Here is a 25,411-nt window from a genome sequence, read left to right on the forward strand (position 1 = left end):
GCTTTCATTTTCCAACTGATTCTTCATAATTTATTATGTTTAATCTTCCTTAGGAACATCATAGTATTAAAAGTGCATGGCAACTTAATTACACAGATCTTTCAAATAGTGGGGGATTTTATCATGAGCAAAACCCATTCTTTCTGTACCAATGTGACCAATAATAACATGCAGATTTGATTCCATTTAGTCATGCACAGAAGCAAAGAGCTTTCAGGACAGAATCTGTAGCATTTATTTAGGTGAAAAATGAGGGCAAAGAATTTTAAATCTTTGTGAGAAAATAAGAATGCTGATATCTTTATTCTACATTAACATAAACTGGCTGCCAGTCTTTTCATGCAGTGAGGTCTTAATATATTAAATAGTCAGCTGAGAGAGACAGACATAACACAAACACAGCTGTCTGCCCTCAGAGACCAAGAAGATGTAAAGAAGAGTTGCAGGTTGCAGCTGCAATTCTGTCATGTTTGAATAATCAGATGTAAAGACATGCAAAAGCATTGCAAGTTGTTAATTCTTGTTCTTGTATGATGTTTATCATACAAGATTGTATAATTCTCCCTACAGAGAGCTCTCTGCCCGTAGAGAAAATAGCCATACTGTCCTTTGTTTTTGAAACTGTGCATGGAAACCGCCTCCATCAATCCCTCCACACTTTTCCACCCTTACCTTTGATTCATTCTTCCAATAACTTAATTTCTTTGGAAATGGAAAGAGATTTTGAAATTTGAGAATAAGATTTAAGTCGTGATTTTCAAATCTGTTCTATCACAATTTAGACATCTGTGAGATTCAGAACTTTGGCAAAGTGACTACAGAGGCTGTTTATGTGTGGTTAGTTGTTTTTTCTTTAATCCAAGTCAAACAAAATGCATAAAAGAAAAGAAAAAGGATCAGAATTTATCAAGTAAAGGGTAAACAAAAGTTTATGCTTGACTTTATTATCTTAGTAGATATATTAGCATCAGCTGGAGACTATATCTTCTAAAAGGCACACACATTAAAGAGCAAGTTAAATATGGATTGCCACTGACTTCCTGTTCCCAGCTCTTGATATTTGTGTAAATACAGGTACTATTTTACTTCCTTACCAGTAGAGGTCAAACCTTGTACTTAATGAATTCCTGGTTCACACAATGTATTTGCTTTTCATGCTGTATCTGTAACAAAATCTATTTGATTATTAAATTAATGGAGCTGTAACAAGAAACAAATAATTTTATTTTTTCCAAGTCCAGTTTGAACATTAATTGCAAACTACAGATTTAGCTCAGTTGTGTGGCAGTTACAAGTACCGCAATTAAGAAAACTTAGGATGTTTCAAATAACTTACTGAACTGAGTTCTTACTAAGCTAGGAACATTACATGTGTAATGCTTTCCATTCCTTTTCTGTATAATATGGCGTCAAAGTGCATGCTGCCCAGCAGAATGGCTGATGTATAATTCAGGATACTCCCTGAATTTCCCTTAGCAAAGGAATACTGATTAGTTTTTAAAGCCTAAAGGCCAAAAAAGTACCCAAACAAAAACCACTGATCTGTGCTTTCACAAATTTTTGTCTGTCAGATAAATGTTCTCCATGTTAATGTAAGTCAGAAGAAAAAGATTGTTTAGGAATTTAAAAAGTAAAATCAAATTGGTTTCAACATTTTCTGTTTGGGAAAAAAAGAGCACTCCAAATCTGGATTTAGTTCAGCATGAAGTCTAATCTGTCTGTAGAATTTATATGAGGTCATCATGAATCTTTTTTCTCTCTACTAGAAGCAAATGAAAATGAGAGAATAGGTCTTCCTCTCCTCTGCAGATTCCTTAATCACTAGAAAATAAGTTTGGCCTTTAAAGAATCTGCGTGGAGTTTTGTTCATGATCATATCATTTGAGGGAAATTTTAGTTAAAAAGTCAAAGGGAGACAGACATAAATATAGGTGACAGTCCTCCTACAGTTTCTTTCCACAATCCTATTATTCCACTCTTTCCTGTCAGCATTGTAGCTAAAATGACCAGAATTCAGGATTCTTATAGAACAGAGTGTGAAGCCCAGACCACTCCAGAGATCAGAATGCAAACCAGTTTGAGTCCAGCACCAACAACACAGGATTCAGAAGCAGGAGAAGAGCGTGTGAGCTGAGAACAATCAGAGTTTGTCTTCCCAGTGTTCCTGTGCGGGAAGGGGAACAAAGTATCATAGTAGCAGGCCTTACTTTGTTTTGTGTGGTTTATTCTTTTTCCCCAAATAGTTTTACTCCAGAAATATTTCAAATATTTTGTCCCTGTCCTCAGGGCAGCGGATACACTTCAGGGAACTGTGGGAGTGGCAGCTTTGTCAGCCTCTGGTTTTGGCAGGACATAAAGAGTGAACTGCACCAACCCAGGTCCCCACAGCTACAGTATCTGAGATATTCCTCACAGTGAATGCCAGAGACATGAAGCCAACACGAGGAGATCTCAGGCCATTGTTCCCAACAAATTATAATTAAAAGTTAAGTACCGATCTATGAAGTCTTTACCGCTATTAGAGGCATGAGTTTTAAATTATCTTCTACATTTTTTTTCTGACAGGTATATGGGAAGGACTTGACTTTACAGTCATTTAAGTTCAAAAGTATTTTTGGAACAGTATAAGAGTGCTACTTTTGGAACAGTGAGAGTGCTGTTAGTATTTCTTAGTTTGTGTTCACTTTCATCTATACACATTGTTAAAACAAGAAGTTAAGTACACCCTAACAACTATGGTCACTGTGTGTCTGTATATTGCATCCAAGCATAATTTACAATGTTAAATTAAATTGTAAATTTAAATATCTGCAGGCAGCTACCCAAGGACAGCAGAGATGGTTCCAGCTGAATGGCAGCCCTAACAGTCTCTTCAGTAGCAATATTTTTCTGGTTGCGTGTGAGGTATCTCAAATACTTCAAAGGTATGAAGAAAATAAGTTTTTTTGATTCTGGTGACCAAAAGGAAAGCAGATAGTGTGCATTTCTACTAAAACCATAAGGTGGATTGTTTATAGTGTCTGATAGCAAAATCACCCTAGGCTTCTTTTAGGTACTGTTTGGGGAAGGAGTTTAAGTGTACAAAATGCATGAAGAAAAGCAGCTGGAAAGGCACACAGCATTAAATACCAGGAAGTTCTAAAGCAGGGACATAGGCTGAGGATGAGGGATAAGCTGGTTATAATTTTTTGTAAATACTTCTCAGTAAAAGAATTCTTATTTACCACAATTGGAACATTCTCAGAATATGTGTCTGTTTTACTGCCAGTTTCTTTGGAAAGCATCTTGGCAGCAGGGACAGCCAGCTGGCTGTGTGGTACCTGCCAGCTACTCACACAGGAGCCCCTGGTGGGTGCCATAAGCTTAGCTCAGGGAAGCTGCACTATATGTGATCCTCTGCTCCCTGGATACATTACCTGAAAGACAAGGATGAGAAACAGGAAGAAAAAATGGGAGCTTGTTTTCTTCTGTTTCGCATGTTAATGCCAATTATGTTGTGCTTTTGGTTTATTTTTGAAAAGTGGAATGGTAGTGGAATTACCTTGTGTAAGGTGAAGCACCACTAATAGAAAATTAATAGTGTTACCTTGGGACAATCTGTACCGAAAAAACCCCTGGACTGTCAGACTTTCCTACTGAAATTTTACAGCTCATTGGATTGTAGGTAGAAACCAAGGTTCCCCTGCCAGTTATACTGAATGTCTCAGTCATAAAGGATAAAATACAACCCAGTTGATTTCAAGAGCCTTATTTTATGTAATTCTGATACAGCATTTATGAGACCATAAGTGTTATATTCATTATACATAAATGATTCAATCGTGAATATTTTAAAACAATTACTTGAAGGCTGGGCATCTGAAATAGTTTGGAAGTTAAAGTACAAATGATTTTAATAATGTAATATTAAAACAATTTATCTTAAAATTATTCAAAATTTGAATGAGAAAGGAAATCAAATTTCAGAGCTCAAAGACAAAACCCATCAGCTCAGCTGTTGTGTCAGATTGCTATCAAGCTGTGGCCTGAGTCTTTGCATTCCACTAAGAGCAATGGAAGCTTACAGGCACAAGCTTCCAAAGCAGGAACTTGCTTATACACCCGCAGGGATTAGGGCTAATCAAATGCTGTATTTTGGTCTGACTCTTTATAAAGATATGTAGCTATTTATCCAAGAAATAAGCAAGGCTGCTAAAATAATATACAATGCATATATTACAGGAAGTGGAATGTTTTCTTAGCAATCTGCATAAAAGCATCAAAATATTCTGTAATTGCTATACCTAAAAATTCTTAGAGTAATTAAATTATAGACAAGATAGTCTATTACATAGTTGAAATGTTGTAACTTTCTCAATTTGCATAATATCTGGCTTACATAAATTCCTTAGACATTTCAAAAATCTTCCAGAAGTATACATGATGCCAGAAACTAAACTATATTTCAATACTAAGAAAATGTTACTGGATACTAAATATGGCCACAACAGTCTCTGCTTACCTGTGCAACAGCAGTTTCTGACATGATGTTGTTACTAAACCAGTTATTAAGTGGGAAAAAGCCCCACATTAATTAGAGGCATCATTCACTACAGCTGGGCATACAGTATTTCACAAAGCTTTTCCACATAATTATCTGTGTACTGTGAACTCAGTCACTTCTCGCAGTCCTCAAGCAAATGCTTTTTTCTTGGTCTGGAGTCCTGACTTAAATGTAGTTGTAGATGGATGCTTTTGATTAACTGTGTTCACAACATCACTGGATGTCTCCATAAAATAATAACTTACTGATTCATAAGTATTTAGACTGATAAACTGAAATTCCTTCCAGGAAAGCTGAAAATAATATCTTTATTCTGACTTCTCAGACAGAGTGAGTAAAGAATGTTGCTACAAATACAGGAAACTGAAAACAACAATATTTTGGGTACATATTTGTAGTAATTTTTGTCAGCATCTGCATTTCTTGAGAATTTTATAAGTTTTGTATAGTAAAGACATAAAAGGTATCAGTAAACATAAGGGCTGCAAAGAAAAGCTTGAAGCCATGGTAATGGAAAATTAACTATTACCAGTGGTCTTAATTCCATGATGTCTCAGTTTGCTACCTTTGACAGTAAAAGTGATGCTCTCAAGCGCTCAGGTCTTCAAATGAGGAAGCCATGAAATGCTCATTGATGTCAGCTGTTTTAATTTATTACTGCTCGACAGGAAGATTATGAACATATATTACAAAAAACATCCTATTTGACAACAGTGATGAAATTTTTTGTCTCTTCTGTCAGAGAAAGGCAAATTTCTGTCTGAAACTCAATTATCAAGTTTGAATTGCTAGGGAGTGCCGTTGTCCCTTGTCTTCATAAAGAAGATACTTCTTAGAAGTGTAAAAAATTGAATTCTATATTGGATTTCATTAATAAGAACTTCGAGCTGATTTGCCAGAAATATTGTGAAATCTTAATGATGTATTTATCATAGTGTCAGTGTGGTTAGAGGTTGTTTTGAGGACTTACTATATTTTCACTTTGATCATGATTTTCAGAAGTGACAAGTGATTTTGTTCATTTACTTTAGGGCTTTTATAAAGCAGATGTAGAACATTTTCAACTGAATTTTTTAAACTTAGGATCTCAATTCTATTATCAACAGCCATATACTTTATCCACCTTCTGTTGCTGGGGAGAGGAATGGGGAGTAGTAAGGGGGAAAAAAAAAACAACAGTGAAAACTAAAAAGGCAGACCTTCACGTCAACTAAAATTTAGTGTTCTCATTTTAATTACAACCACATTGAGCTAGGGTTGAAATTATGTTAAGTCACTGTCTCTCCTGGGCTTCTTTCCACCACTCAGAAGAGGTAACTCTGAGAAATTTCCCTTCCCCTTCACTCCCCTTGCCTGAGCTTCCCCCACCTTCCCTTCTCTGACCCTTAATGCTCTGCCCCTGGGTGCTGGAGGCAAGAGGAAGCACCAGGGCAAGCACACTGTTTGCAGCTGTGGCATGGCTTATGATCTGGTTGTTGTGATACTGGCGGGGATGACAGAGGAGGCACCTCTTGTGGAGGCAGGTTAACAAGGAAAAGGCCCTTTCCCCACTTTCTTCAGAGGCTCACCTCAGTATTGCATAGGTGAAAACAGGAAAGGCTGAAGAAATTCATATGGAGAGATAACCCATGCATTTTGTGTTTCATATGAAAGGTTTTCTTATATCGAGACTATTTTTTCCACAAGCAATTATTTTGCTAGTGAAAAATGACAGGATCAAGCAAGCTCTTGTTTTACTGTCAAATCAGTGATGGCAGTGATGCTTTGCACACATCCAGTGCATTCAACATTTCACCTCTAATGTGGAGAGATTCAAGTGTAACGGAAGTGGAATTGATCCGTGATGTTGGTGGGAAGGTGGAGATTAAGCTGTGAAAGCTTCCAAAGTACTACAGTGCTATAGTCCCCCCATTTTGGAAGAGAGTCTGCCCTCTGCCCTTGGCAGTGCTGAGGTGGTGGGCAAAGGCTTAATTAGCTCCCTTGCATAGTCAGGAAATCAGCTGTGCCATGGAGGGACCTCTTTACCCGGGCAAAGTATCAGTTTGCTTAAAAAGTCACACAAGGGCAAAATTAACACAGTCACCCAGGAGAGTGAATGGAAGTTAATGAAAGAAGAGTTAATACAGAAATGTGAGATTTGTATCTCTGTTCATTCATGTCTTACCTTCTTTTATTTACACAGTCTTTTCAGCAGTTCCAAAACTCGTGCACTTAATTCTTCCACTTTGTGTGCTGGTCCAATATTATTCCTTTCCTTATCACCTAGTGATCCTAATTTGTGTATTATTTGTCTTTTTGCTTTTGAGTGTAATACCAAATTTGTTCAGTGAAGGCAGGTAGAAGTATTTGAGCTGTTACAAATAGAAGCCATTATAAAAACCTTGTAAGAATGATAATGAACTGGAGGAGGTTTGCATTTTCTTTTTTCTTCTTTTTCTAAGTGGCTTTTAGGTGTGTTGAACTTGATAAAGAGGAGATCCTGTTTGGCGGGTACTCTGCTGTTGCAATTTCTGCAAGCTGTGGGAATGAGGGAGGGCATTGCAATTCTATATATAAAGCATCCAAGCTTGAAGAGGGCAGCCTAGAAAGTGGCACTGCCCGCTTGGAACAGAGGGGAGCACTGAGAACACTGCCCAGGGAGGGCATGCATCATGCTCCCAACACTGGTACTGCTCATCTTCTGCAGTTTCCTGCACTCTGCCGGTAAGTTCGGGGTGCCTGGGCTCCTCTTGGTACATGGCTTGAAGGAAAATTGTATTATATCACATGAGGTTCAGGTTTTGTTCTCCTCTCTCACAGCTTGTAGAATTGAGTTTACACATTTTATTTTCTTTTGCTTCATCTTAAAACACAACAGGTTATTTAATAAATACGTGACTGAAATAAAATTATTCATTCATAACTATTTCGGAAAGTTGGTTACTGGTTTGTTGGATCCTTCCCTAAAACTCATTCCCTAGATACAGAGAATATTTTAATGGACTTCTGTTGTGTTTCTGAGTTGCTGAGTGCCTTCATCTTTCAGATGTTCATGATCAGTGTCCTAGTGATGTCATTGCAGATACATATTGTATATCTTCTGTGTAGTGTGAAAATCAAAATAATTTTTCTTTGTTACGTGAACTGCAAAAAGCATTAAGTATGAGCTATTTGATGGCATTTATTTTTTGAAGAATGATGTGATAGAAAGAATCCTGTGCTGGAAAACAGGCAAATGGTTCTAATCTAAAAATTTTACATGACTCTTAATGAATTCCTCCATATATTATTCAGTACAATCCTTCAGTCTTTCTAAGAAGTCTGTCTTACATTTTTAGTCCAACCCACCTGTACACCAGATGAATGTGTAATTTCTAAAGAACTATTTGATAGGTAAGTTCATTGGCTCTGTAGCTACCTGGCCACCTTACTCATTATTCCTCCTGTGCAGTTACCATTGGATTTTTTTGAGAATAAGCCCTTTTTTTGCCATGGTTGGGCATTGCTTAAGATTTTTTTTCTTTTAATCTCTTCTATATATTCTCTTTAATTGCCAGTTATAAGTTAGAATTTCAAGAAAAGATTTCAAGCTGCTAAAAAGCATACTTCACTTGCTTCAGGTTTGAATTTATTTCTTCTGTATTGTGTTTACTACATTTAATGAACCATTTAGTTCAAATTGCATGGAGACATTTATTGCTCTTAAATCACTGACTTAAACTGTAGCATGAAAATAATTAAAATATAAGCAACTCTAACCTTTTGTAGACTCTCAGAGCCAATTTCTAACCTCAGCTGTATTGTTATAAATCAGGTGTAACTCCATTCACTGTATTAGCACCATTGTAACCAATATCCAGTCAAGTACCTGAACGTGGGTCCTAACCCCAAGTTTTGCTGCCTCCAAGAACAAAATCTTAATCTACATGTCTTCCTATTTTAGATAATTGATGTATTGAAATAAATACTTGCAGTAAAATGGAAAACTGCTGTAGACACACAGCCACAAGCTTTATATGTAAGCTTGGCAGTCACAAATCAGATTTTTTTCTACAAAGGACTAAGTTGAATTTAAGAATAAAAACCCTAGAAGCAGGATCTAGAAAATTCTTATTTAGTAGTTTTCTTCTTTGAGATGTGTCAGTATTTCAGGTCCTTGGAATGCCTCACAAGATTGGAGACTGTGAAAACAGATTTCATTCTGTCAAGGGGAGATTTGAAATCAATTTTTGGATGTTGATCTGTACATTCTTAAATTGGACAATGTGCAGGGTGCTCATTGTTTGGAACTCTAGATCCAAGTGTTGTTTCCTTAGAATGAGTCAGATCAAAGCCAGGACTTAATTCTCTTCTTCATGGATCTGCATCCAAATTCTGTGCCTTTATTTTGTCTCTAGCTGGAAAGAAACTTACATATTGATTGAGCTTACATATTGATTGTAAGGACATATATTTGACTATTTGATGTGAAGTCTGATGGAAAATGCTAACTTAAGCAAATCAGTAAACATTTATTCATTTTGATGTTTTATTTTAATTTGTTTATATGATGTGAAATACTTAGATTGAAGACATTATAACCTGAAATTGGATTTTCCCATAGGGATGTTTCATAGTAACCATAGTGTAGGAAGAAAATTATTTATTTATTCATAATAAGTCCTGTTCCCTGACTGGCTTGTATTGCTGCCATGAGCTAGACAGGCTGACCACACAGAAACTGCATTTCAACAGATATAATTCTCAAGGAAGTTAGCCAGCTGGAGTAGAGTGGGAATTGGAAGTAAAACCTTCCTTTATCCAAGCAAAGTGAAACTCTGGTTAGAGTTCTACAGAGGTAACTCAAAATAAGTATTTTACGTCATTTCTCAAAGGAAAACAGAATACTTGCATAATGGTAAAATGTCAGTAAGGAAGATTTCAGTGCTTTAGAAATCTCATTTAACACTAGGACAGCCTTTTAATTAAAAAATTCTAAAATGATTGCAAAATAAAACTTCTGCATAGCCATAGCACTTGATACATGTGTACAATCTGCCATTTTTTGTGCTTCTGAATGGTTGATAATGTTGCCAGGAAGATTTCACTATTCAGACTTAAGTGTGAGAAAAAGAATGTAAATGCTGAGAATAATTACTGTGCTGTAATTAGTATAATAGTTTGATCTGACAGGTTGCAGACTGATTAGCAGATAGCAAATGGCTCAGTATTTGTTTTATTAGCTGTTCTTTGGGCAAAAAGTTAAAGTGGATTTAATATCCTTAGTTACTTTCAATCTAACTCTTGTACACCTCCATGTAATCCAGGATGATTATTATGCTCAAATTTTATCTAAATTCCAAACCTGAAGTATGTGTTAAATTTGTTTGCCATGCTTAGATGTTTGAGTTTGAAAAGCTAAGAAACAAGCCTTGTAAACTGATTTGTCTGTTCTAATGCAAAATATTTGTCCATTAATTGTTAGGCATTTTGCTTTACATCAAGCTCTGTAGATAGATCTGACTTGAAGTAATGTTTTAGGCATATTTTCAATTCCTGCAAATTGAATATCCTTGGAAGGCAGCTATTACACACTCCTAAATCCCATTCATGCAGCGTTTGAAGTTTAGGATTAAACTATAATGATTGGAAAACTGTAAAATCAACAATAACAGATTATTGAACAAATGCAGATATCAAAATCCAGGTAGATTTTGCTGCCAAAAAAAAAGGCAGCAGCAACTCTAGGCATGAACAGTGTTAGCCTGAAAGCCATAAACTGACTGTTCCTTTTTGTGGTGTACTTACTGTGATGCAGTTCACTAGGAACTTGGAAGGAGCATGCTGGATTTTGGAAATGCCTGCTGAGTTGCAGGCCAACTGTGGAGGTTTTCTAAAACCCTGGCAAAATTCCAAGCAGTTACTGGCCAGTGCTGACCAATTCTAGACAGCAAGGCAGCATGAGTAGGATCTATAATGATTTTGTGATGAGTGTCTCAGACTTGGGAGTGGCTGAGATAAATGTCATTTAAGCTATTAGAGCATTTAGGATGGGAGCACTTCTGTCACTGAACTTATATGCTTGATTTTTTTCCCCCTTATTCCTAAACAAGCATTGTATACAATTCTACCAGTATAGTATTTTACCTCTTAAAAACTTAGATTAGTTTATCCAGATAACATCTTTTTTCAGCAAATACTGTTTCATAGAAGAATTGAGGTGTAGACTGATGGGAATGTTGGAGATGCCTGCGTCTGAGATCCAAATCAAAAGGATGTTTTGTTCCAAATTTTGTTCCAAAATTCCCTCTTGTACTTTAATCTAGCCTTACATAAAAAGCCTCACCTGTTTTCCTGTAGCTCTTGAGGTAGCACGTGGCAAATATTACCTTACCTTCAGCAGCACAGCATGGAGTTGGTTGAGATTATGCTACAGCTGGTGAGCTCCCTGGAGGCTTCCACTCACTGCAGTATCCAAGGAAGCAACAGCACCCTGCAGAGCTGTATTGTATATATAGATATGTATGTGGATTTGGCCTGGTTTATTTGATGAAAGAAACCTTCTGCCACAACATTTTCTATGTTGCAGAAGATCCTAAACATGTAGTAGAGAATCACATGGGTTCTACAATACTTGCTCCTGCTGTCTAAGAAATACCAGACATGAGAAGATTTAAAAATGAGTAGTACATTTCTGAAGCACCTCAGGTCTTTATTCCTGCATCTTGTTTTGGTTTTTACTACCCAGCTATTGACTCTGAGAGCTCACTCCAGCAGTGCTGGAGGAAAATGATGAGTGAAAGAGCCTTTGGGTATGTGTGAGAATGTGGAGTAGTTGTGTTCATGCAGCAGGTTTTTGACATGGAAAAGGAGCCACACTGTGCTCAGCTTCCTTCCTTGGCTTCTCCTAACCAAACCAGGCTTTGTGAAGTGGTGCCTGGAAGGGAGCAGGTGACAGCTTGCATCATTCTACCTTAATGTGAACAGCAAAAGCAACAACTACACCTGGGGATTTCCTGCTCCTCAGCTCCAGATCCCACAGTTCTTGTGAGGAACACACGGTACAATACTTTCCTCATATTTTCACAGTTTGGCGATACCCTCCACTACTTCTACCCAGATGGTGAAGTAAGAACTCAAAAACACGAGGAAAGATTTATCCCATTTTTTAAGTACTGGATTTTAGTATGAAGTATAGGAGCTCTCATACTGCATAGAATTTCTGGCAAATTTTGATAACATTTGACTGGTACAGAAGTATTTTCTATTACTTAATTATGTAATTAGGAATTATGTGATCTTCCATGGTAATTTCCATTCAGATTTGTGTGACAGATCACAGTTATCTGTGCTAACCCTGCTTTGACTTGCAGCATGCTTAAAAATAAATAAATAAATACACAAATAAATATTCAGCTTCCTTTTGCTCAGAGGATACCTTCATTGTGTTGTGTTTTTCCTTCCACAGCTTTTGAAGGAAATTATTGGTCCCCCATTTTTTACCAAAAACAGACAGAATCTCTGCAACAAAGTAAGTATCTGACCTGGTTTTTAATGTTTGCATTCAAGTGTGAGTGATAACTCTATTCAGCATCAAGTCCATATTGCAGAAGGCACTGTACGAACCACATAATAAAAATAAGTCTTAGCCTCAAGGAGCATATGTTTTGAAGCATTCCATTTTAGAAATTTCAAATGAAGACTTTGCATGTAGAAAGATTATAAAATGTGTTGTCTAACTGTGGTAAGTTTTAAACTGAATTGAAAGTGCTTTAGTATGCCATGCTGAGGTTTTGATGCCTAAGGATAGAAACTGTGAGCAGTTTAATGGCCTTCCACATTTAGAAATACCACAGAAATTACTCCAATAGTGTATGTTTGATTTTCATTCCTATGTATTACTGCCTAAAACTATCTAAAAATATAGGATATGGATTCTTTTGATACTGCAAAATCCAGGAAACTAAATTAAGCTCATTCTCTGTATAGATTAGGTCTGTGAAAATGATTTTAAAGATTTCAGGTTAAAACAAACTTACATGCAAATGGGCAATCAGAGTGTGGAATACTTGTTCCTTACCTTCATTACCTTTATAGCCAGCAGCCAGAGGGGGGTCAGAGTAGGACAGATCTCTGCTTCAGCCTTCAGCTGTGCCAGCTGCTGCCACACTTCTGGTAGTTCACCAGCAGTTTGCCCTTAACTCTGAAGAATGGCTTGTGTGCATCTCTCCAGATCTGTATGCAAAACTAACTCCAGCCACCTACTTGCTGTAAATTTATGCTAATCCTTCTGAGTCTGAGAATTACAAATAGTAAGGTACTTCTATCTTAGTTGTGTAAAACAATGTGCAATTCCAACACAAAAAAAAAAAATAGCATAGCTTTAAAATATTTTAAATATTAAGTAGCAGAAGTATGGTTAGAAAGGCAGATATCCTTAAAATGTTAACTCATAATTAAAATTTAATGCTAAATTTCGACTGTAGTTATTGTGGAATTTTCTGCTACAAAGAAACTTTGGTTCTGTTCAAAATTATGGTAGACAAGGACTTAGAAGCCAGAGCACAAATGACAACTAAGCAGAAAAATCTCAATAGCCTCACAAAATTCCCTGAACTGAAAAATAATTGGAGACAGAGAGAATATCTGTGGAAGTATATGTGCCTGATCTGATGGTAGTGTTCCCTTGGGCAGGCTGTTAATGGTCACTGCTGGAAATAAAATACAGAGCTACATCAACCCTTGGGCAGAACCCACACTCTTTTTCACATATCCTTTTCTGAAGAAATGTGAGGCACTGACTTCTAAATTTGAAGTTCATTCAATAGTCATGTAGTTTTCCATGTACATGGCAAGAATGAATAAATGTCATCATGCTAATGTGATATATTTTATGGGACATGATGTTCCTCTGCTATGGGATACAGAAGGCTATAGGCCTTCTGAAAACACAAAATTTTCACAAGATCCTTTCTAAAATAATGATATCAGTCCTAATATTCGGGCGTTTTTTCTATCCTATTCTATGTACAGACAATCTTCCTAGTAGTTAATAATTTTAATGTTTTACACTAAAATATCATGCTTTACTTCTGCATTGGAAAGCAATTCTCTGTACTCCAAAGCTTGTTACATATCAGTGGTTGAATGAAATTCTTCATCCAGTTTGGGGAAAATGTGGAGGTGTAGAACAAAAAGAATTATATAAAATGAAAATTTATTATAATAAGCACTTTTTAGGCAGAAGAAACTGAGAGTGGCTTGAATTAGGAGAATTCTCATTCAGGATAAGCATGGAAAAGCTACATTAAGTTCATCCTTAAAGTAAAAGTAGTTGAAAAACTTTTGATCAGACAAAAAATTCCCAGGTATTCAAGAGATCATCTCTGCTGTCTATTCTTACAAGAGAAACAGTAAAGCATGAATATAGACTAGTTAAAAGAAAATCCCTAGATACAATTTAGTAAAAGCTGAACTCAAAAGACAAACACATAATCTGGACTTAAACTTCCTTGAGTTACTGACATTCCCATTTGTTATTTTTCTTTGATAAGATTGAAATGAAAACAAATACAGTGACTGTGCTCCTGTATTTATTGAAAGGGGCACCTCTTGCACTCTGACCATTGTGCAACCCTGGGTAACCATTCCTTGGCATACTCCAGGGTTTGTGGTCAGTATCTCTCAGGCACAGTGTTATTAAACTAGCTGGACTTGGGCACGAAGGATCAATGATAACAGTCAGCCAATTCCTATTTTCCAGTCAGACCTTCAGGACAGAACAGAAGTGTTGAAGAGGAGTACTTTTTGCCAACAGGTAACCACTCATTGGGAAAAAGTATTTTCTACATGATCTGGATAAAACCAGTAGCATTCTATAGTTATTTGATCTCCCCTTTAAAGTAAAAAAAAAAAAAAAAGAAGATGTTTTTGCTTTAAAACTGTAAATGTAAATTGCATGTAGACTTTGATAAACTTATCTGCTACTTTGTAACTCTAAGATATATTTTGAGATACCTGACCTTCATATGATTCCATAAGGAAAAATAATTTAAAAATTAAAGTAACAATCTAAGTCAAGAAATACAGAACCGAGGATGTGATTTTAGGCACTTCAATAAAATTGTCAGCTTCAGAGGGACTATTCAAATGCTGTAAGTAGGTGCAGAACTATCTAACAGCAAGTGCTGGAGTTGCATCTCTTTTCCTTTAATTCATTTCCACATCTGAAAATCTGTCTATTCAGATGAACAGCCCAGACTACTTCTTAAAAATGAAAACTGATTAAAACATTCCATATACTTATAAAACTGGGTGGAACTTTGTCACACAAACACACAGCCGAAAGAGTGTGGAATTGCAAGTTGGGCTTTGAAGACTGTCTTTGGATATCTGGTGGTTTAACAGTTAGTCATGATACTGTAATGCCCTAGCTTGGTAAATGCTGTGCCTGAGATGCTAAAGTTGCAAGCTGTCACCTTTGCAAGCAGTTCTAGTAGACTGAAATAAGAAGGTAAATCTTTATATTACCCATAGGAGTTGGAAGGATTTTTCCCAAGTTAGGGAGCTAGGGAATTCTCCTCTACTTACAGTAAATGAGAATTGCTCTCACTCCTAATATTGTTTCACTTCCTGACTTGAGATAAAATTTTGAGGTTACAAAAGAAAAAAAAACAACAGAGGGCTAGAATGTTGTTACAGAATTAATCTGAGTAGAAACTTTATAGCTTGTCCTAGTATTTTTATTTGAAATGCTAATCAGAAGGAGCAAATATGCTAAATCCATGTTTCATTTTCTTTTATAGTTTTGAGCAAGGACTCCTGTTCTACCTGGGGAGGAGGGCATTTTTCAACCTTTGATAAATACCAGTATGACTTCACTGGGACTTGCAACTACATCTTTGCAACTGTATGTGATGAGACCAGCCCGGACTTCAACATTCAGTTCCGTCGTGGGCTGGACAAAAAAATTGCAAGGATCATTATTGAGCTTGGACCTTCTGTTGTCATTGTTGAGAAAGGCAGCATTTCTGTTGGGAGTGTTGGGTAAGATTCTGCCATGAATGGGGTGTGAAGTGTTTAGAGAGGGCAGGGAGTTGTATAGCACGTGCACTAAAGACTGCTCTGTGTCAAAAATGAATTGACAAATTACTAAAGTTAACACACCTAACTGGACTCTACTCCTGTTGCTTCCCATCAAGCGCTCACACAGTACAACATTGTCTTTATGGGTTTCTCTGACCTTGTCAGTTTTTGGTCATAATTCTTATATTAAAATGCCATATCCTCAGGATAATCAACGTCAGTTCCAGCCCACCAACTTCATAGTTACAAGTTCTTGAAACATGTAACTATGCTCTAATAAACCAAGTGAAGATGCTAAGTCCTGTGCAAATATTCTCAGTAGTAGAATCACTATGTGACCCATTTTATGGTGATTCTTCTGTGAAACTGCTAACTTGGATTTTCAGTCAACAGAAATTTTAATGTGATTTGAAATATCACAGTTAAAAATGAAAAAAAAAATCTGTTTCATGTTGCTGCAGCTACTCAGACTGTGTGTGTGTATCATATCCAAAATAAATAACACCTATGTTATCTTGCTGTGAGGTTGGTTTCTCTTCTCACCTTATTTCAGTGTCATTCAGTTGCCTTACACCAGCAATGGAATCCAAATAGCACCTTATGGACGCAACATCCGCCTGGTAGCCAAGCTGATGGAGATGGAACTGGTGGTCATGTGGAACAATGATGACTACCTCATGGTTAGTAAAATGTTCTCAGAGAGCAGAGAAGAAAATTCTTTCTCATTTACTGAAATGGCAAGAACTCTCTGAACTTAATGGGTGCTTTTGCACCCATTTACTATTTGGATATTTATTCTTTTCCTGTTTTATCCATTCCTCTTGAAATAAACAACTTTACATGTAACTTTCACTTGCAGCATTGGTAGTTAGCTAAAGCCACCAGTGCAGAGATTCCTGGATACTTTTACACATTTTAATCTTTCCTCAGAGTATTCCAGCAGCTGCAGTGGTTTGCTTAAGAGGCATTGTTTAAAGTTGTGTAGAGCTTAATATTATATACTATAGTTTAGTCTTTTTTATTGGGCTTCCCTGTAGTTTCAAAAATCTTTTGGTTTCAATCATCAAGTGCTTCTACCTCTTTCTTTTTTCTTTCCTTTTTCTGAATCTTTTCAGGTTTTCCCTTCAAAATCCCCATTATATTTTCTCAGTGTGAACTGTGATATTATTGCCACAAAAAACATTGAATTTTAAATTGATTAAATTTGCTAAAACAAGATGCAGTGAATTGTCTGGGAGATTTATCAGCAATATTGTCACATATATAAGAGAACATGCTACTGTGATGGGTTAATCTGACTACAAAGAATATGGTTTTATTTTCCTGATCTAAGATTTTCATAATAAAATACTGTTTGTAGCCAGTAGTAATACTACCATTTTAGTCTCCAGAGCAATACAGAACTGAATAACCTTTTTCTGTAAATAGATTTTCATCCTGTAACCTTAAGTTTCTAAAGAGAAGAAACCTGAAATTTGTGCCCTGTAAGCGAAGATTTTATGAGGGCTTCAGCATTATTTTCAGTTTTTTTCCTGGCTCCTTAGAATGTTATTCACCCTCAATTCCCAGTGCCTTCAAATCTTACTCTTACTAAGTACTAGTTTTAAAAATCACTATTTGCCTATTGGAAAAAGACATCACTGTTTACAAAATTCTTCCTCCAAAAAAATCCCTGAAATTAATGAGAAGAATCAGTTTTAATCGGGTGCTTGAACTGAATTTGTTTGAGAAAGGTATTGCTGTATATAATAAGATAATTTCATTAAAGATTATTTTATTTATTATTTATGTAAGATAATTCTACTTAGGGTGATCCTCTTAAATGTGGTTTTTTTTTTTTCAATTTTATTTTAGGTTTTGGCTGAAAAAAAATACATGGGGAAAACATGTGGGATGTGTGGGAACTATGACGGTTATGAACTGAATGAATTTGTGCGTGAAGGTAAGAGACAAGGACACTTCAGACAGAAGGAGAATGAGTTGAAGTGAGTCAAAGTGAAAACTGAATACTGTGGTAGCATTGCTGTGTTTCAGAATTGAGTAAAGCAGTCCCATGAGGCACCAACATACCTCATATGATTATCCTACACTCTGTTATCTGCTATGAGCATAATATAATGGGTTTCTCACACAAGTGATAAGGACTCTTATCTTTTAGAAACAGGTGGTAAGGATCACACTCCCAACTTCCACAAGAGGCAGTTATTATTGGGAAGATTAACTAGTAGGACATTTAACAGTCAAAGATTAAAATCTGAGTTTTGCTACATCACAGCAACAAGTAAACAAATCAATGCAGTCTTTTTCCTTACAACCCTTCAATTTCCAGGTAAATTGCTGGATACATATAAATTTGCTGCAATGCAAAAAATGGATGATCCATCGGAGATCTGCCTGTCTGAGGAGATACCAATTTCCACCATTCCTCACAAAAAATACGTAAGAAAGATCTTGGCTTCTCTGCAGCATGACTCTTAGTGGGGAAGAGGGAGGGGCAAGATAGATAGATAAAAATCAACAACTGAGAGGCAATGGTTTTATAAAAATGACTTCCATGAAAACAGGTACAGTCAACATCTGTATAGCATGATATGAGAGAGAAAATGAGTTCTTTGCATTAAAATACATTTGAATAACAGCCCACAGGTTTTTAAGGCTAGATTTAAATCACTCATAAAAATCAACCAGCATTTAGCTCACAGCTTTCTGGAATTCCATGCAGGTCATCACAGGAAGTTCATGGAAACCAGTAAAGCTTTAAGAACTTTTTATCTGACAGCCAGAGACCTGACACTAAAAGCTCCACAGATTTGAAGATACTCACAATGCCTAAAACATTGCCAGATAACAGCACTGGTAACAGGGACAACCACCATCAACTGATATCTCTTACAGTTCTGAATGAAAAGAACATTAGTATGCCTGAGAGCCTTTGAGACCTCACACTGCAGCAGGCAGTGTGATAGGCAGCACAAACATGCAGGCAACAGAAATGCACCACGTGTATGCTCGAAGAGGAATGAATTTTTTGTTCTTTAAATCTGGGATGTTTTTCGTGGAACTGAATTGCCATGAGAAAACATATTTCTTGTGTGTAATGTTCTCAGCCATTTTTAGGGGGGTTGATAGTACAGAAAGTGACTTAATTTTCAACATAATGAGAAGTAGAATTATTAAATATATTAAGTTCTTTCTGTTGTACAATGGATTTATATTCCCTTCTATCTGTGAATTTCTCAATCATTTTAGCATTATTAAACCCTAGGGGGAAAAGCAAACAAATCAAGAAGATCATAAGTAGCAGTGTTATTCCATTGTGGTTTTCATATGAAAGAAACACCACCAGGAACAGTTTTCTTTCTCTTTTTATTTAGGCCATGATCTGCTCTCAGCTACTTAATTTGGTGTCCCCAACCTGCAGTGTGCCCAAGGATAGGTTTGTCATTCGTTGCCAGCTCGATATGCAGGACTGCAGTGAGCCAGGACAAAACAATTGCACTTGCTCTACACTGTCAGAGTATTCCAGGCAATGTGCTATGTCCCATCAAATGGTGTTCAACTGGAGAACTGAAAACTTCTGCTGTGAGTTCAAATGGTTTATTCCTGAGAGACTGTGCTTGAGATTTCTGTGTGTTAAATAGAGGGATAATGATAAATGACTGGAATATTATAAAAAAGTCTCTACTGTCTTTAACCAAACAAATTATTTTCTGCAGAGAACAGTGGTCTTTGATAAAGCTGTAAGAAGGAGAGCAGGGAAACCTCAAAGAAGAAGGAAGCTCCAAACATAGCTCATGTCTAGATCAGTGACAGTAAAACAGATGAACATCCACCAAATGAAAACTGTTTAACCTCTCAAACTTCCTACAGGAGGCTGCTTGCTCTAAGTTTTCTTATTACTGTATTACATTTTTCTTATTACTGTACTTGGAAAATTAGCTAGTGAAGAGGGAGCACTTTTAAATAGCCCCTGAAGTCTTTGAACCTTTGTGCTAGTAATTGCCATAGCTCCTTTTATTCAAAGATGATTTTCAGTAGTCCTTTTTCAGATGCTTAAGCTTCTTATTTACAATGACTGATTGGAAGTAAAACTTGAAATACTGTGGAAAATCTGATTTGTGGTACTTTGTTAGACTGTGGTATGACCTGTTTTCCATTCTCCAAGCTTCTGAAAAAATGTTTCCAATTTTTTTGTGCAAGAAAAATGAAAAAAAGCCAGAGTGAATATATATGATGGTAACAAAGAATACTCAGATGATGAAATAAGTATTGAGGCAGAATAAAAGAATGTTAGTGTCAGAAATCAGAAGGTCTTTTCCTTCCTAGGTGGTAGACAAAATATTCTTCCATGTTTACGCTTCAAAAATCTTAACACTCCCACTGTTTGTTGCAGCTGTGGGAAAATGTTCAGCGAACCAAATCTATGAGGAATGTGGTTCTCCATGTATTAAAACCTGTTCCAACCCAGAGTACAGCTGTTCCAGTCACTGTACCTATGGCTGCTTTTGTCCAGAAGGTATCATTTCATCACATTCTTAATGGATCATACAAATGTTTTTTGCACATATCCAGTCAAGTGGAATGGACTGCTTAATAATGAACTAGCTCTGCATTGCTGGACTGTTAGAACTACTCTTTCTCAGATAACATAATGTACCTGGAGTCTTGAGTAATTTTGGTCCTTATAGATGGTGCGTCACTCTTTGCAAGAACAGAGCTATAAATACATTTTCCTCACCGTGGTTTGTGATGGGATAATGATATGCCATCTGCTGAAAGTTCTTTACTTAAATATACATTGATCAGGCACCAGGAAGAGGTAGCATACTTCCTAGAATTTCTGCAATATTGTGGGAATTCTGTAAATTCCCTTTAAAATAATGCAAGATGAACTCATTGCAGAAATTGTGATTATTACTATCATTTGCATTTCAAAGTAGGACAGTTGACTGTGCTTTCATATGACGGAGTAATCAAAAGCTGTTGTCACTCGTTCATAATCAGTTTCATTTAATTAGGAGAAAATTTCCTGTGTGTTACGCCTCTGAGTGTGGGCACTGGCTGTGCAAGAACAGCATTCTCAGGCTAATTTCAGAAAGCATTCAAGTCATAATAACTGTAGTGTTAAGTGAGGATGGGGGAAAATGTTTTGTGTATCTTCTTTGGCAGGAACTGTTCTTGATGATATCTCGAAGAATCGGACATGTGTTCACATTAGCCAGTGTCCATGTACACTAAATGGGGAAACATATGCTCCTGGTGAGACAATGAAAGCAGCTTGTAGGACCTGGTGAGTAGCATTCATGACAGAATGAAAAGTACCTTCACCAGACAACTGGAAAATTTTGCCTCGCCTTTCACAGTTCGGGAATGTTTGCTGACAATCCATACAAGAGTTCAGCAACTTTGAATTAAGATAAGTAAATTCAACTGATATATGTAGACAATGAAAATCAAAGCATAGAAAACATAAGGAGAAAAGTGATAAAAACATCATATTTCATTATAGGAAGTAGCTGAGTTTTTAGAGCATGAAGAAAAGAATATCCTCACACAGAATTCCTTGTTTTCTGCAGTAAATGTGTGATGGGTCAGTGGAACTGCGAAGACCTGCCCTGCCCTGGAAGGTGTTCACTGGAAGGAGGGTCTTTTGTTACCACGTTTGATTCGAGGCCATATCGATTCCATGGGGTTTGCACTTATGTTCTTATGAAGGTAAAAAAATGCAGTCTACAAACAGAGAATATAAAATGGATAAATTTTAGTCTGTCTTTGGTTTCTTATTGGAACACAAACTGAGGACTTCATAAGATCCACATTTATTCTACAAATCATCATTTTACTGACTATGGCATCTCTTTTAACCGCTCTTTTCTGTTTCCCTCTAGAGTTCCAGCCTGCCACACAATGGAACCCTAATGGCTGTTTATGAAAAGACTGGTTATTCTCATTCTGAGACATCACTTAGTGCTATAATTTACCAGTCTACAAAGGTAGGTGTTCCCTCCACAGGCTCCATCCAGCATTTCTTTACTAGATTAACAAAATAAGTGCTCAAAGTCATTGCTACTAGCTTCAGCTTAAAAATTATGGAGGATAAATACTGATGATATGTTTCTGCTCATGTATACACAGTAAAGATCTCAGTTGCTACATCAACTCAGGAAGGTATTTTCAAAGTGAAAACTAAAAGCAGCATGTTATAATGTGAGAAAATGCTTGAATTATTATTTTTTTCTTTTACATAGATTGTCGACAGTGTAGTTGCTTAACTTATCATATAAATACTGTCTGTAAAGATAGTTACTTTTTGTTCCATGTCCTCTTACAGGACAAAATTGTGATTTCTCAAAATGATCTCCTTACTGATGATGCTGAATTTAAGCGGCTGCCTTACAGATCAGGTAAAAAAAAAGGGAAATGTAAGTTACATACAAATTAAATTAAATGCCTGTTTTTACACAACCCAGCATCTTTCACAATCTTTCAATTGCTAATACCAGGGGTTTTAGAGGAAGGTTAATGTCTTTCCTGCTGTTTTACAGGAAGGTTAAAGTCCTTCCATCTGTTCCTCTGTGGAGGGTTGTGTGTGGGAGAAGAGTTGTAGAGAGAGTGCTGGAACACTTGTATATGTGTTAAAATCATTACCTTGCAGTATCACCAACATCTCTATTTTTAAACGTGCTTGTTCCTTCAGGAGACATCACTGTTTTCCGACAGTCCTCCATGTACGTTCAGGTGCATACAAACTTTGGGCTGGAACTTGCAGTTCAAACATCACCTGTCTTCCAGGCCTACGTGAAAGTTGGATCACAATTCAAAGGCAGAACACTAGGTAAGTAAACAAGTCCTCTTGCAAAGGAGACAATTTAGAGAGTATAATTTTGAAAACTTAGTATTCAACTTTTAGGAAATCAATTTTCTTCTCCAGATTCAAAGAAAAAAAAATGCATTGGAAAACTGATTTGATTTTTCAGAAATAACTTTAAAATGAATCAAAGAAACTAGAGGTATCACATTTTTCATACATAATACAATGCTGTTCAGTGTTTTGTGTGTGCCTTTTTCAATATGTGCTTTCCTACACAATGAAGGAGCAACAAATAAGTCTGTGTGGTCTCTGCATCTTGGAGCACACAGTTCTTGGAAGGTAGTGCATGACCACAGTAAACACAATGAGCCCAAGAATCTGAAAGCTTCTCAGATGGTAATTACTAGAGATGTTTCTTGCACAGCAGCATTAGCCACACAAGCATATTTTGCATATTGATTATTGGGAATTAAAAAGAGGCTTTAGCTTTTACAAAAGCCTAAACACATATTCCTTGTCATTATGCATTTAATATACATAAGAAAACATGCAACTTCAAAAGTGTTTCATGGCCTTTTTCTTTTGCATTATTTAAAAATCACTTTTTTTTTCTAAAAATGGGAGAGAAACTTCTCTATGATTTTGTCACTGATTAGAAGCTGACACTCTTAACTTGAGGAGGCAGAGACTCAGTGACTGAATGTGTACATAATCAAGATTCTCTGGCTACTTGACCCCAGTATTCATTGACACTCTCTGTAGGGCTTTTGAATCAATTTTCTCACTGTTATAGAATGAAACATTTGCCATTGTGCACACATTCTTTAATTTCCGCTGTCCCTTGCATTTCTGATGTTGTCAGGTTTGTGTGGCAATTACAATGGAGACACTACGGATGACTTCATGACTAGCATGGATATCACGGAAGGGACAGCCTCCCTTTTTGTAGATTCCTGGAGGGCAGGAAATTGCCATCCTGCCTTAGAGAGAGAGACTGATCCTTGCTCTTTGAGCCAACTGAACAGTAAGTAGATGATGCTGTGGTAACTGATCTCTCCAGCTGGCTTTGTCCAACACTTCCATAAGCCCATACCAGGGAAATGAGAGAGCTGCATAGAAACAGAGAGGGTTAAACATCACAAATTTTGTCACCAACAAGCCATTTCTGCTTTTCAGAACACATACCAAGTGAAAGCTCATCAGGTCCCATTCTAGAGATCTGGGATTGAAATGATAAATGGGAGAGGTTTGGTCTGTCTAGTGAAACTGCAATGTCCATGGTTGTCTTAGGCTTGCTCAGCAGTACTGAGACTGAAATCCAGGTTTTGTCTTCCTAAGTCTCTATTGCTATTGGTCTTAAAAAAAAAAAAGGTGAAAAAGAAAAAAAGCTCTACTAAGCTGCTTGTACAAGAATAGAGTCTGAAAGCTAACAAGCTAAGTAGTTGTCCTGTTGTTCAGTGCATCATTGCCAAAAGTTCACCTAAAATACCAAATTTTTAAAAAAATTCCTTTTCAGTTCTTTCCCCCCTAACTTTCCCTTTTTAATGTTTATTGTTTACTTTCATTAGAAATATCTGCTGAGACTCATTGCTCCATTCTAACCAAGAAGGGTACAGTGTTTGAAAAATGCCATGCTGTGGTGAACCCTATTCCTTTCTACAAGGTAGGAAGTTATAATGGATGTTGTACAGAGGGAATCAAAATATTAACAAGATTGGACTCATCTGTGGTGTCCCATGCATTTAATCATCAATGCAAGAAGCTTAGGAACAGGTGTGGTTTTGAAAATTGTGTCTCCACCAGTCTGAAAGTCTGTTTGGTCACAGGCACCAGTCCCATCCCTGTGAATCAGAAAAAAATTTTTGCTCATACAGTTGTCCATGACAACAACTTTTAACTGCAAAGTATTGATTTTACCATGTGGATAATTGAACTCAGTATATTTGCCAATCTACACAAAACATTTTGAATATTGAAAACGAGAAGCAGCTAATAAACAAAAGGCATTCTTTACAGATCTAAGTATATTTTATTTACATCAGCAAGGCAGTTACTCAGATATTTTCCATCAGTTTTAGTTATGTAATAATACGTATCTTGTGTGATTTAGTTCTGTAATTCAGCACAGAATCATATTGGTTGGGAAAAATTGTTTAGATCATTGAGTCCAACTATAAATAGAACAATTCCAAGTCCACTACTACACTACATCCCTCAATGTCACATCCACACATCTTTCAAATACCTCCAGCATTTAGCACTTCCAAATTTCTGATCCTCAGTAACAAAGTACTCTCCATATGTTGGGTTTCAGAGGTGTGTCTACCAAGCCTGTAATTATGAAGAGACCTTTCCTTATATATGTTCTGCTCTGGGATCGTATGCACGAGCATGCAGTTCCATGGGTTTAATCCTTGAGAACTGGAGGAGCAGTATGGACAATTGCAGTAAGTACTGAACCACTTCATAGTGGTCTGTCATCAGGTAAGTAATGAGGAAATAGTGTTCAGAAAGAAGAGCTGAAATTGATAACAAATATCCAGCTGTTGGATACAGTTCTAGTGTCTGTCTGAACAGGGTTGTTATTTCAAGACTATATGAAAAAGATTATTTATATGCTCTAAGGTGAGCATATGGATGCTTCCAGGACTCGATAATGAAAGTACAGAATAGACAGAAAAATAAAGCCATCCTGTAGAATGAGAAAGAACCAGGGAAAACTGACTACAGATTTTATTATTTTGCAACTCAGACATAGGCAGAGATTTCACTGTTACTCAAAAATACGTTGATATTTCTGCTAAGCTTCCTTTGCATTATTGAATTCCAAGATTCACAAAAAAAGCTGTAAGGTGTTTTACCTGCATGAAACTTCTGAACAGCTTCATAGTTTGCTGCTAAGTCTCGGTCTGCAACATGTTCTGCTAGAGCTCCACATCCACAGGAAGAGAAGCAGCAGGAAGCATTAAGCATTGAAGCTGTTGACACAAAATAAGCAGCTCATAAGCAAAAGG

At 36.7% G+C, this 25,411-nt stretch overlaps 1 protein-coding gene across 1 annotated transcript in view; it reads left to right on the forward strand.

Annotated features, from left to right (window-relative positions):
• Window positions 1–7,194: 7,194 nt before the first annotated feature.
• Window positions 7,195–25,411, forward strand: part of MUC6 (mucin 6, oligomeric mucus/gel-forming) — a 41,895-nt gene continuing 23,678 nt past the window's right edge. The window contains exons 1-16 of the mRNA XM_062495357.1: window positions 7,195–7,246; window positions 11,970–12,032; window positions 15,307–15,547; window positions 16,140–16,266; window positions 17,441–17,528; window positions 17,916–18,025; window positions 18,961–19,168; window positions 19,980–20,102; window positions 20,756–20,876; window positions 21,163–21,301; window positions 21,475–21,579; window positions 21,918–21,990; window positions 22,284–22,421; window positions 23,260–23,421; window positions 23,966–24,060; window positions 24,712–24,844. Of these exons, the coding sequence (XP_062351341.1) occupies window positions 7,195–7,246; window positions 11,970–12,032; window positions 15,307–15,547; window positions 16,140–16,266; window positions 17,441–17,528; window positions 17,916–18,025; window positions 18,961–19,168; window positions 19,980–20,102; window positions 20,756–20,876; window positions 21,163–21,301; window positions 21,475–21,579; window positions 21,918–21,990; window positions 22,284–22,421; window positions 23,260–23,421; window positions 23,966–24,060; window positions 24,712–24,844 (1,978 nt within the window). The remainder of the gene's footprint in view (window positions 7,247–11,969; window positions 12,033–15,306; window positions 15,548–16,139; window positions 16,267–17,440; window positions 17,529–17,915; window positions 18,026–18,960; window positions 19,169–19,979; window positions 20,103–20,755; window positions 20,877–21,162; window positions 21,302–21,474; window positions 21,580–21,917; window positions 21,991–22,283; window positions 22,422–23,259; window positions 23,422–23,965; window positions 24,061–24,711; window positions 24,845–25,411) is intronic.

The sequence above is a fragment of the Cinclus cinclus genome, chromosome 6 (genome assembly GCF_963662255.1).
Source record: "Cinclus cinclus chromosome 6, bCinCin1.1, whole genome shotgun sequence".
Classification (NCBI taxonomy): Eukaryota; Metazoa; Chordata; class Aves; order Passeriformes; family Cinclidae; genus Cinclus; species Cinclus cinclus.